At 32.9% G+C, this 13,571-nt stretch overlaps 1 protein-coding gene across 1 annotated transcript; it reads left to right on the top strand.

The window, feature by feature from the left end:
* Nucleotides 1-1,755: 1,755 nt before the first annotated feature.
* On the top strand, nucleotides 1,756-4,631 carry LOC114293384 (protein FAR1-RELATED SEQUENCE 5-like). Its single transcript, XM_082885542.1, has 5 exons — nucleotides 1,756-3,894; nucleotides 3,985-4,044; nucleotides 4,138-4,197; nucleotides 4,284-4,424; nucleotides 4,527-4,631. The coding sequence occupies exons 1-5, from the start codon at nucleotides 1,756-1,758 to the stop codon at nucleotides 4,629-4,631; spliced, it is 2,505 nt and encodes an 834-aa protein (XP_082741668.1).
* Nucleotides 4,632-13,571: the final 8,940 nt, after the last annotated feature.

Below are 13,571 nucleotides of genomic sequence, written 5' to 3' on the forward strand. Positions count from 1 at the left end.
ATGTTTTCAAAACCACTTTCTTTCTCCTATACATCAATCGATTACTTTTTCTCTCCCCTCTCTCTTTCTCAATCACTTTTTTTTTTCACACACATCTACTCAACTACAACAAAATATCAGATCATCTTAAACTCCCATACTCCAAAACTATTTTCAAAATATACAACCAAATAAATCAAAAAAAATTTCTAAACTCTTTCTTTAAGATTTTTTTTTATAAAAATTATCTCACAAAATCAAACCAAACACACCCTATATTTTGAGATACAAACAAAACAAGCCCTTCATTTTCCCTCACATATTCTCTCTCTGTTATTGTTATTTTGCCTAGTACCTCTGACTTACACCACCGGAGCCATTGCACCGCCGTCGGTTTGGTCACGACGGTTATCGTCCACCATTGCAACACCGCTGCTTTAATGACCACAGTCACCACCATCGTTGAACATTGTCAACCAGGATTGGGGGTCCCTGCTATGGAGAATCCACAGTCGTGACTGCTGTGACGTAAAACGCCACCGTTTTAATGTTTTTTTTTTTTAATTAATCTGAGGGTTTATTAATTCTTCTCTCAGTATAACAAACAAAACAATAAACCTAGGGCCGCCGCCGTCTAATCCATAAGCAAAGGTTCTCTATTGACATGGATTGAAAGGTTAGTTTTTATTTATTTTATTTTTTATTTGTCTGCCAAAACATTTTTGTACAGGGCCGACGCCATTTTCACGGTTAGCAAAAGTCTCTATTGACATGGATTGAAAAGTTAGTTTTTATTTTTTATTTTTTTATTTTCTAAAAGTTAGTTTTTATTTTTTATTTTTTTATTTTCTAACATTTTTGTCTTCTCTCAAACAGATTGAACAGTGTTCTTTATTTTTTCTTCACCGTTCTTCTGCTGGATTTACAGACCATTATTGTTCAACAAACTGGTGTGTATATCTATATATATTATATGTATATATGTTTTGTATTTTGTTTTGTACAGTATGTTAGTGGGTTGAACAAGTATAATAGTTTGGTTTTTTTTTGTGAATGGATTGAGAAACACAATTGTATATTACAAGAAAAAAAAATTTATTATGTAATTTGTTTTGTACATATTATGTATTTTTGTATAAATATTATATAATTTTTTTAAGGAGTTACGATAATTTGTAATTCATAATTATTTTTTTTATAGCAATGTTATGTATTTTTGTGGAAATATTACACATTTTTATAACAATGTTATTTATTTTTGTAATAATGTTATGCATTTTGTGGTCTAAAAAAAGTTTCAATAAAAAAATCTCTAATCTTACTATAAAATGCGAATTTAAATTTTTAATCATAAATTGTTATAACTCAATAAATGATGACATAACATTTGTAACAAAAATACAAAACATATATCAAAAATTTATATAATAAGAGGGCATATGATTCACATCTTTAAGCGTGTCTGCCAAAAGATTCCCTATATTATATAATATACTAATTCTAATATAATTTTGCAATTGTATATTATAATCTACTCAGATACAATAAATTTCCAATGTTATTGTACAAATTACACATCTTTTTTTTTCCCTCTCCCCTATCCTTTTAATTAATTTACATTATTAATTGATTTATTAAATTTCATTGAATTGTTTAATTACTCAGCATTTAAAATTAATTAATTACTTTTTTACTCAGATTCTTGTTTCGTTTAATATATATATATATATATATATTTTCCCCATATTTGTTAGTGTTGAAATGGAGAATAGTATAATGGATGATGGTGGACTTGAGGGATGCATCGAAGAAATGGGAGAGTTGGCCAAGGATAAATCACCATATCTTGGTATGGAGTTTCCATCAAAAGAAGCTGCATATGAGTTTTATAATGAATACGGAAGAATTGTGGGGTTTAGTATTAGAAGAGATTATTGTACCAAAAGTCAGAAAGATGGTGTTATGACTAGTAGAAAGTTTGTTTGTTGTAAGGAGGGAGAGAGGGAAAAAGATAAACGGTACACGATGATAAAAAATCCTCGAAGTGAGACAAGAACAAATTGTAAAGCATTTATGCATATATCTTTTAAGCGGGACTTGTCGAAGTGGATTGTGTCGAAGTTTGATAGCAACCACAACCACCGTTTGCATCTTCCTCAATGTACTCATTTGATGCCATCTCAGAGAAAGGTATGTGATGCTCAGGGTATAAATATTGACATAGCTGATGAGAATGGAATATCTCTTAAGGCTTCACATGATCTTATTAGTGCTATAGCAGGAGGGAAGGAATTTGTAGGGTTCACACGAGAGGATCAGAAAACCTACTTACGTGCAAAAAGACAGCGAAACTTGCCGTATGGTGAAGCGGGGAGTTTGTTAAGATATTTCCAGCAGCAAGTGGCAGAAAATCCATATTTTTACTATGCCATTCAGTTGGATGTAGATGAGATGATTACTAATATTTTTTGGGCTGATCATCAGATGATAACAGATTATGGGCTTTTCGGTGATGCGGTGTCATTTGACACAACTTTTCGAACAAATAAGGAGTACCGTCCACTTGCTTTATTTTGTGGCTTTAACCACTTTAGAATGACAATGATTTTTGGTGTAGCATTATTATATGATGAAACTGCAGAGTCATTTGAATGGTTATTTGAAACATTTTTGGATGCAATGTCAGGAAAAAAACCTGTTAGTTTTTTCACAGATCAAGATCAAGCAATGGCTAAGGCAATTTCACAAATCATGCCTGAGGTTTTTCATGGGTTGTGCACTTTTCACCTAATGCAAAATGCTTTGAAACATTTAGGTTACTTGTTCAAGAGTGGTTCAAAATTTAGTAGCGATTTAAAAGCTTGCATTTATGACTACGAGAATGAGCATGAATTAATTGAAGCTTGGAATTCTTTGATTGATAAATACAACTTGCAAGAGAATGAGTGGATGAAAAGAACTTGGAGAAAAAGAGAGCAGTGGGCGCATGTGTATATGAAGTGGGTATTTACTGGAGGAATGCGAAGCACACAACTTAGTGAAAGTCTAAATGGAACATTAAGGGGATATTTGAAGGGTGATCATAACATTGTTCAATTCTTTACTCACTTCAATCGGATTGTTGTAGATAAGCGGTATGAGGAAATTTCCGCAATATATGATTCTAGACAAAAGTTGCCAAGAATGAAATTGAAAAAGTGTCCCATTTTAATCCAAGTTGCGAGTTTGTACACCCCTCCTATCTTTGATTTATTTCATTGTGAGTTGGATACGTCCCTTTGTTGTCAAGTGAAGCAATTCCATGAGTTAGAAGGAGAAGTTAAGTGCGTGATTGGCTTGTATGGTAATGGTAAAGAGTATATTGTGGAGGGTAGGGTGGAAGTTATTGGGCTAAGAGGAGAAAAAAGCTGTCAAGAAATACATTGTACTTGTAAGAAATTTGAGAACTTTGGAATTTTATGTAGTCATGCAATCAAAGCACTTGATAGAATGAATGTTATGAAAATTCCCGAAAGGTATATATTAGGCCGATGGAGATTGGATGCAAAAGATTGTGAAGTTGAAGAGAAAAATGTTGTAATGGATGAGGATGATCCGAAGTTGTTAATATTAGCATGTTATAGAGATCTTTGTCCAAGAATGGTGAAACTAGCAACTCAAGCATCTATGCACAAACCTGCCTATCAATTGGTTGATGAAGGAATTAAGGAATTGTGTGTAAAAGTAAATAATATGATGAAGGGAGTTGGAAGTTTTGGTACCAATGAATTAGATGTGGACGACCCCAACATTGCACAAGTTAAGGGCATAAAGAAGAAAGATGTTGGACACAAAGGGAGGGGTAGATTAAAACCTTGGCATGAGATGATGAATAAGAAGACAAAAGTTATTTCACAACCTACCCGCCTTAGTAAGGTATTACCTACGTACTTTTGAAATTTCAAATGACATGCATTTATTTTTATAAATTATGTAAAGTATTGATAACTTTTTGAATTTCTTTAGACTATTGGTCAATCAATCAACACTACAAATGTTCAAAATTCATCCTCAAGCCAACAACAGGTTAGCTATTGTTTTATGTTATTTATTTATTTATTATTATTTTTTTTTTTTATAAATTGTGTAATGTATTGATAAATTTAACAACTTATGTAGATTATTGGTCAATCAAGCAATATCACAAATGTTCAAAATTCATCTTTAAGTCAACCACAGGTTAGCTCTTGTTTTATGTTATTTTGTTTATTTTTTAGACTACATTGTATTAGTGTATTTACTTTTCATGGTGTTTTATGGAGTAGGATGGTGGGAGTTTCTATTGGCCACAATTGATAACTTATGGGTATAATCTTCTCACACATGATACTAATTCATACTCACCAAGGTATCTACAATCACAACCTTTGTCTTTCCAAGCATCACATAGTCCACAAAGTTCTCAAGTAAGTAATATATATATATATATATATGTTTGTAATGTAATTTAGTCCATAAAATTTATTCTAATGAATTTTCTTTCTTTTCTTTTCTTTTTTTTTTTATAGGGAATATCACTTAATCCAGTGGGGCATAATCCAATGGAGACCGAATTTAGAGATGAGAGTTCTTTTGATTTTTCTATTTATTCCCAACCGCCTCCAAAAAATTGACATGGGGATCCACTTTGTAGTTTTTGTTTTGAGGATTCAAATTGAAGGTTTTTAGAATTTTGTTTGGATAATTTAGAACGGTTGAGACAGATTTTGGGATATTTGGTGGGAGATTTTGAAGTTTAAATGTCTCAGAACTTTGTTTTATTTTTTTTATATAGATGTTGGATGTGAATTGAATATATTTTGGCCTTAAGTTGGTTTTTTTTTTTTTTTTTTTGAAGTTACATTTTTTTTCCTTATGGTTTGATAAATTGATTTGTTCAAATACAATTTTTTTTCCTTTTAATTTCACTTTTGATGCATTTAAGTCAGTTTTGGAAAAGTCAAAACATGTATGGTTTGTTTGATTTTAATTTTAAAATTAATCTTTTTAAAAAAATATAATTTGGTTTCATAAATTGATTTGTTCCATGAATTATTTTTATTTTATTATATTTTCTATTTATAAAATAAATTTTTTTTAACACAAACTCACCTCCTTCAACTTTACAAGACCGCGGGACCCAGAAGATGGCTCCGTCCCTGTTAGGTTTATTGTTTTGTTTTGTTATAGTGAAAGAATTAATGAAGAATTAATAAACCCTCAGATTAATTAAAAAAAAAAAACATTAAAACGGTGATGTTTTACGTCACAACAGTCACAGCTGTGGATTCTCCACAGCAGGGATCCCTCCTCCTGTCAACCACCAATTTCTCCGTCGACGAACTCTGCATTACTGACCCCTTTACTCTATTTCTCCTTTTTTTCTTTTCTTTTCTTTTTTTTTTCTTTTGCTGTATCATATCAGTATATATATATGTGTGTGTATTTATATTTGTCTGCTAACATTATCTTTAATTTACCTCCCCCTCCTGTTGGAACAATCTTCTGTGTAAAATAAAATAACTTGAAATAATTCAAACAAAATAAATAAATAACATACCAGATTTATTTATCGAACCGAATAAAAATTAAGACCAAGTCGAGTGTGTGACACTCTGTCCTTAAGACAGATTCGCCCCGCTATGGTACTTACGGATGAGTGGCGTCTATCTCCCAGGATACAATGATCTTCACAAATTGTAGTAGTACTTCAAACAATTTGTTCGGCGAACCAAACCTTGTGTTCTAATACTCTCTTTAATTTATTCTACAACTAAAATGAAGAATAATGCAAACGTAGAAAATTTTGGACAACAAAGAGACAACTAGACTGAATTTTCTCGGATGAAATATATTTTTTTTTTTCCTCCTTCCTAAACTGCTGGAACATATGGATATTTATAGGCAAAATCAAAAAGACCCAAAAAGGTGCCACAAAAAGTGAAAGGGTGCACCTCTAAATTCAAACCATTCCACTGACGGTTAAGCAGACCAATATAAAACAATTTGAAAAATTGACCGTTAATGGACAAATGTTCAACTAATTGGAAATAGAATGAACCGTTGGTGGAAAAGTAAAACTTGTGGGAACTAATTAATTTAAACTATTGGAATATATATATAAATATATATTTGAATAGTTTAATAAATAAAGGAAGAGGTACAAATTTTAGGAAACCACTTAGAAACTCAAAATTTGAAATTAGAATTAAATTAAATTCCCACAATTACAAACTTTAGGAAACCACTCAGGAACCCAAAATTTGAATTTAGAATTAAATTAAATTCCCACAATAATTTTTAATTGAAAAAATCCAAATGAATTTTATCAAATAAAAATTAATGTTAGACTCGAAAACGACGTCAACTTCCCATTCACTCATAAATGGTTTTGACGTTCCATCTTCACCGTGTGACTTGCCACGCGGCAAGGAACACTTCACCTCTTCGAACCCACCCCAAAAGACGTTTGGGGTCCACCCAAATTGGGCTAAATAATATGCCTATATAAAACCATTTTTTCCAACAATCCCCCACATGAAAGGAATTTGACGGAGAGAAAATGCAACAACATGATCTAAATATAGAGAGTACAGAAATTGGAAATATCCTGCAAAGGATAGGTAGCTTTTGGCTTTGAACCTTCCCTTGTGAGACACTATCGGATTTACTAGCTAACCAGTGAACATGATGTCTTGAACTGTTCAGCCGTTTGTGTAAACCAAGACAATAGAACTCACACAGATTATCCCCAGACACAGTTTAGTTCTCACTATTGTGTTCATTTTGGCCCTGAACAACCTGGTCTATCATGAGTGGTCTAAAGACTTGTAGCCCTTCACAAATCTTATAGAACCGGCCCAGTTCACACTCACATAGGTGATTCTTATGAAAAGTATCCTGCCATACTCCACTAGGTTTACCTAGATATAAGAATCATTAAAAGTATTACTTAACCTAAATCGTTGCAGACATCACTTATTTCATCATAGAAATGGGTAGGAGTTGGACTCCACAGTGATCCTTCTGAGTCAATCACAACTCGGTTGTCCCTTTGAACCTAGATCTTGGGATCTCCAGTCAACTAGGTTGGGTTGCCGTTGTGGTAACTCTTATTTAATAGGCTTTAGTCCCATTCCCCTCGATGAATTCTCAACTAACTCTCGTGCTAACCCTTTGGTTAGTGGATCCGCTATGTTGTCTTTAGACTTAACATATTCTATGGAAATAATTCCATTAGAGAGTAGTTGTCGTACGGTGTTATGTCGACGACGAATGTGTCGTGACTTACCGTTATACATATGACTCTGTGCTCTACCAATTGCTGATTGACTATCACAATGTATGCATATAGCAGGCACCGGTTTTGGCCATATTGGAATATCTTCAAGGAAGTGGCGAAGCCATTCTGCCTCTTCCCCTGCTTTGTCTAAAGCTATGAATTCAGATTCCATAGTAGACCTAGCAATACAAGTCTGTTTGGAAGATTTCCAAGATACAGCCGCCCCACCAAGAGTAAAGACATACCCACTGGTGGACTTCGAGTCTCTAGTATCCGATATCCAATTTGCATCACAGTATCCTTCAAGTACTGTTGGATATCTAGTATAGTGAAGCCCAATGTTACGAGTAAATCGAAGATATCTTAGAACCCTTATCATTGCTTTCCAGTGTTCTACTCCCGGATTACTCGTGTATCTACTTAATTTACTTACTGCATAAGCTATATCTGGGCGGGTGCAGTTCATCAAGTACATTAAGCTTCCAATAATTTGGGCATACTCTAATTGAGAAATACTTTCCTGTACATTTTTAGAAAGATACAAATTAACATCTACAGGAGTTCTAGCAAGATGATCATCATCTTTGCTGAATTTGGCAAGTATTTTCTCAATGTAATGAGATTGTGACAAAGCATATCCTTCTGATGTTTTGGTAATTTTCATACCAAGTATTACATCAGCAATGCCCATGTCCTTCATGTCAAAATGTTTATTTAACATTTTCTTGGTAGTTTTAATCATGTCATTATTACTACCAATTATGAGCATATCATCTACATAAAGACATACAATGACATAACATTTATCTGTGTTTTTAATATAAACACATTTGTCACACTCATTAATTTTAAATCCATTTGACATCATTGCCTTGTCAAATTTCTCATGCCATTGCTTCGGCGCTTGTTTTAAACCATATAATGATTTAACCAATTTACACACTTTCTTTTCTTTCCCTGGAACAGAAAACCCTTCTGGTTGTTCCATGTAAATTTCTTCATTTAACTCACCATTTAAGAAAGCGGTTTTAACATCCATTTGATGAATTTCTAGATTGTATAGAGATGCAATGGCAATTAGCATTCTAATGGATGTGATTCTAGTAACCGGTGAGTATGTGTCAAAGTAATCTAGACCTTCTTTCTGTCTAAAACCTTTGACTACAAGTCTTGCCTTGTATTTATCTATTGATCCATCCGCTTTCAATTTTCTTTTGAAAATCCACTTGTACCCAAGAGGTTTACAACCTGGTGGCAAGTCCACTAATTCCCAAGTGTGATTTTGCAAGATGGATTCAACTTCACTGTTGACAGCTTCTTTCCATAAAGGAGCTTCAGGACTGGACATAGCCTCTTTAAAAGTTAAAGGCTCATTTTCTACCATATATGTTAGAAAATCTGGACCAAAAGATTTTGAGATTCTAGCACGTTTACTACGCCTAGGTTCCTCTTCTTCATTTTGATCTAACTCTTGTTCTTGATCATGTTCTTGAACATTACTAGTAATAGTATCAAAAGATCTTTTCTTATTACTAGTCTCTTGTCCAATCTTATTCGGAAATACATGTTCAAAGAAAGATGCATTCCGAGATTCAATAATAGTATTTACATGCATTTCGGAATGTTCTGATTTATAAATCAAAAACCGATATGCACTACTATTCTTGGCATAACCAATGAAAGTGCAATCAATGGTCTTAGGACCTATCTTAGTCTTTTTAGGACTAGGAATAGCCACTTTAGCCAAACACCCCCACACTTTTAAGTATTTGTAGGATGGTACTCTTCCATGCCACAAATCATAAGGTGTTTGATTTATTTTCTTTCGGGATACTTTATTTAAAATATAATTAGCAGAAAGTATTGCTTCCCCCCACAAGTTCTGAGGTAATCCAGAACTAATTAACATGGCATTCATCATTTCTTTTAAAGTCCTATTTTTCCTTTCAGCAATTCCATTTTGCTGAGGTGAGTAAGGAGCGGTGGTTTGATGAATTATTCCATGTTCTTTACAAAACTCACCAAAAGATGATTCATATTCACCACCTCTATCACTTCTAAGTTTCTTGATTTTCTTACCAAGTTGATTTTCAACTTCATTCTTATATTGAATGAAAGTTTCCAGAGCTTCATCCTTGGTTCGAATTAAATAAATATAACTATATCTAGTCTAGTCATCTATAAAAGTGATTACATACTTTTTTCCACCTCTGGTTTGAATTGATTTAAAATCACAAATGTCACTATGAATTAATTCAAGTGGTTCCGTACTTCTTTCAATTGAATGAAAAGGAGTTTTAGATAATTTTGCCTCAACGCAAATTTCACATTTATGATTTGAATCAATATTAAATTTAGGTAAACATTCCATATTAATTAATCTACGCAAAGATCCATAATTAACATGTCCTAGTCTACCATGCCATAAATTTGAAGACTCAAGCAAGTAAGAAGAAGATGTAGTATTATTAGTAACTGAGGGTACAACGGTCATTACATTTAACTTGAAAAGGCCATCAGACATGTAACCTTTTCCTACATACATCCCATTCTTAGTAAGTACAAATTTATCACTCTCAAATACTAGCCTAAACCCATTCTTACTCAACAAAGATCCGGAAACAAGATTCTTGCGAATGTCCGGTACATGCAGCACATTGTTGAGAGTGAGTTCCTTTCCAGATGTCATCTTGAGTACAATATTTCCTTGTCCTTCAACTTTGGAAGTTGAGGAGTTGCCCATAAAGAGTTGTTCACCATTATCCACTGAAGAATAAGATGTGAACATCTTTTTGTCGGCACAGATATGGCGAGTAGCACCAGTGTCCACCCACCATTCTTTAGGATTTCCGACAAGATTTGCCTCGGAAACAACTACAGAAAGATTGATGTCATCGACACCATTGGAAATATTATCCACTTCGGTCATGTGGGCTTGAGCAGGCTTCTTGCTTGTTCTTCTTTTGTTTTTGCCTTTGCTACGGCAATCTTTGGCCCGATGTCCCTCTTTGTCACAGATGTAACATTTGCCATTAAACTTGTACTTTTTATTATCCCCCCCTTTAGAGCCTTGTGATGAACTTTCTCCAGAAGACTTTCGTTTCTTGGTTTTTGAAGCATGTTCCACCACATTTGCCTTAGACTCCATAGGAAGCTTACCAGCCCGCTTTTCAGAATTGCGGTTATCCTCCTCAATCCTCAAACGCACAATCAACTCGTCCATAGAAATTTCTTTGCGCTTATGTTTGAGGTAGTTCTTGAATTCCTTCCAAGCTTTTGGTAATTTTTCAATTAAGGCTGCAACTTGAAAGGATTCACTGAGAGACATACCTTCTGCGTGAATGTCATGCAGAATGAGTTGGAAATTTTGAGCTTGGCTGATCACAGTTTTTGAATCAACCATTACAAAATCTAAGAATCTGCCAACCACAAATTTCTTTGAGCCGGCATCTTCCGTTTTGTACTTTTTCTCCAACGATTCCCAAAGTTCCTTTGCTGTCTTGATTGGACTGTAGACGTTGTACAATGTGTTGTCAAGTCCGTTCAAGACGTAATTCTGGCAAAGGAAATCGGCATGTTTCCAGGCATCAACCGCAGCAACCACTTGCCGATCGGTTTCATCCTCTTTCAGGATAGGAGCATCTTCACGGAGGAAACGAGCCAGGTTTAGAGTTGTAAGATAGAACAACATTTTCTGTTGCCATCTTTTAAAGTCAGTTCCTAAGAACTTCTCTGGCTTTTCACCGTGATTTACCGGTACTGTTACAACAGGAGAGGGGGTTGGCGTCATTGCAGCCACCACAGTAGTACTTGTTTGGGCATTCGTTTCAGTAGCCATCAATTCGGATATATAAAACAAAATTATAATTAGAATTTACACTACACAGAAAATTAAACCAAATCCACAGAATTAAATTCCGTAAAAATAAAAGAAACAAGAATGCAACTTTTATTTTCCAATTAATTTAAAAATAAAATAAAATTTTATTTAAACAAATTAATTCCACACAGAAAATTAAATTCTGTAAAATAAAAGAAATAAAAAACTATAACTTTTATTTTTCAATTAATTTAGAAATAAAATAAAATTTTATTTAACCAAATTAATTCCACACAAGAAAATTAATTTCAGTAACACTTCAATAATTAAAATACTGAAGCAGAATTTTAATTAATGAAAACTCAGAAAATAATTTCTAAAACCCAAAATTTATTTCTGAAAAAATTCCACAAAAATATATTCTGAATTGTTAATGACACCAGTATCGTACTACTAGTTGTTGTCAAAGAAAAGAGATAGTATATTACTACTATCTGTCAAATAGCATATAATCGCTATTTGTTTTTCCAACCAGAATATTATTTTGTAAATCCATAGAAAATAATTTTATTCCGAAATTATTTACGAAGAATGAAAAAAAAAAAAAACAAACGAAAAATTCTGTAAACAGAATAATTCGAATCTGTCTTAAGATTGTTGGAACAATCTTCTGTGTAAAATAAAATAACTTGAAATAATTCAAACAAAATAAATAAATAACATACCAGATTTATTTATCGAACCGAATAAAAATTAAGACCAAGTCGAGTGTGTGACACTCTGTCCTTAAGACAGATTCGCCCCGCTATGGTACTTACGGATGAGTGGCGTCTATCTCCCAGGATACAATGATCTTCACAAATTGTAGTAGTACTTCAAACAATTTGTTCGGCGAACCAAACCTTGTGTTCTAATACTCTCTTTAATTTATTCTACAACTAAAATGAAGAATAATGCAAAAGTAGAAAATTTTGGACAACAAAGAGACAACTAGACTGAATTTTCTCGGATGAAATATTTTTTTTTTTTCCTCCTTCCTAAACTGCTGGAACATATGGATATTTATAGGCAAAATCAAAAAGACCCAAAAAGGTGCCACAAAAAGTGAAAGGGTGCACCTCTAAATTCAAACCATTCCACTGACGGTTAAGCAGACCAATATAAAACAATTTGAAAAATTGACCGTTAATGGACAAATGTTCAACTAATTGGAAATAGAATGAACCGTTGGTGGAAAAGTAAAACTTGTGGGAACTAATTAATTTAAACTATTGGAATATATATATAAATATATATTTGAATAGTTTAATAAATAAAGGAAGAGGTACAAATTTTAGGAAACCACTTAGAAATTCAAAATTTGAAATTAAAATTAAATTAAATTCCCACAATTACAAACTTTAGGAAACCACTCAGGAACCCAAAATTTGAATTTAGAATTAAATTAAATTCCCACAATAATTTTTAATTGAAAAAATCCAAATGAATTTTATCAAATAAAAATTAATGTTAGACTCGAAAACGACGTCAACTTCCCATTCACTCATAAATGGTTTTGACGTTCCATCTTCACCGTGTGACTTGCCACGCGGCAAGGAACACTTCACCTCTTCGAACCCACCCCAAAAGACGTTTGGGGTCCACCCAAATTGGGCTAAATAATATGCCTATATAAAACCATTTTTTCCAACACCTCCTCCTCTCTCAATTCAAACTCTGTATCACACCCACCACCATAACAGAACCCCAAGATCCTCAACTTGATTTAGCACAGGTATTCAGCAAAGATCCAGAGCTTCAGTAACTCTACAAGCGAAGATTCAAAGAGTTTTTGTTCGACCAAAAAGAGTCATTTCGGAGGATTGCTCCGCTCGACCAAAAACAGAGTGTCAGCCATAGTTTTGTTTTGTTTGTACTCAACAATCAGATTGGAAAACTCAAGGGCTGTTTTTTTTCATGTATTTATGTTTCAATTTATAGTTTACCTTTTTTTTGGGTAAAAATATTTGGTTTGTTGTACAAAATATTATATTATGCGTAATGTTTTACTTTAGATCCTATTTTCTATGCTAATTAGAGGAGAGTTTGATTTGTGTTAAATCATTGACTAAATTAGGAAGTTATTATTTTTTAATTAGTCCACATCATCATCACTTTGTTTAACTTTAATTTAAAAAAAAAAAAAAAACTTCCTAATAATATTCATAAGATTTTCTATTTTTGGTATCATAAATAATTTCTTTAAAAATTTTAAAATATCTGTTTGAGCTTTATTTTTGTCAAATTAATTCTTATTATTTAAAAATTAATAAATTTAAAAAATGAAATTAAACAGTGTGTGTCATCCTCTAATTTTGCCTATCCAATTTCACATCTAATAATGTGAAATTAGGAAGGTTAAAGATGCGAGTGAGAGTATGGAATTGTTTCACATCAGATATGTCTCATCTCATTTTTTATTATTCAAATAAT

This window comes from Camellia sinensis, chromosome 8, assembly GCF_055761805.1.
Source record: "Camellia sinensis isolate YWXY chromosome 8, ASM5576180v1, whole genome shotgun sequence".
Taxonomy (NCBI): domain Eukaryota; kingdom Viridiplantae; phylum Streptophyta; class Magnoliopsida; order Ericales; family Theaceae; genus Camellia; species Camellia sinensis.

Excerpts from the sequence above, each read along its gene's own strand:
- LOC114293384 (XM_082885542.1), top strand. The coding sequence starts at position 1,756 with ATGGATGATGGTGGACTTGAGGGATGCATCGAAGAAATGGGAGAGTTG. Across the intron at positions 4,045-4,137 it reads CATCCTCAAGCCAACAACAG|ATTATTGGTCAATCAAGCAA; the intron begins GTTAGCTATTGT and ends CAACTTATGTAG. Across the intron at positions 4,198-4,283 it reads CATCTTTAAGTCAACCACAG|GATGGTGGGAGTTTCTATTG; the intron begins GTTAGCTCTTGT and ends TTTATGGAGTAG.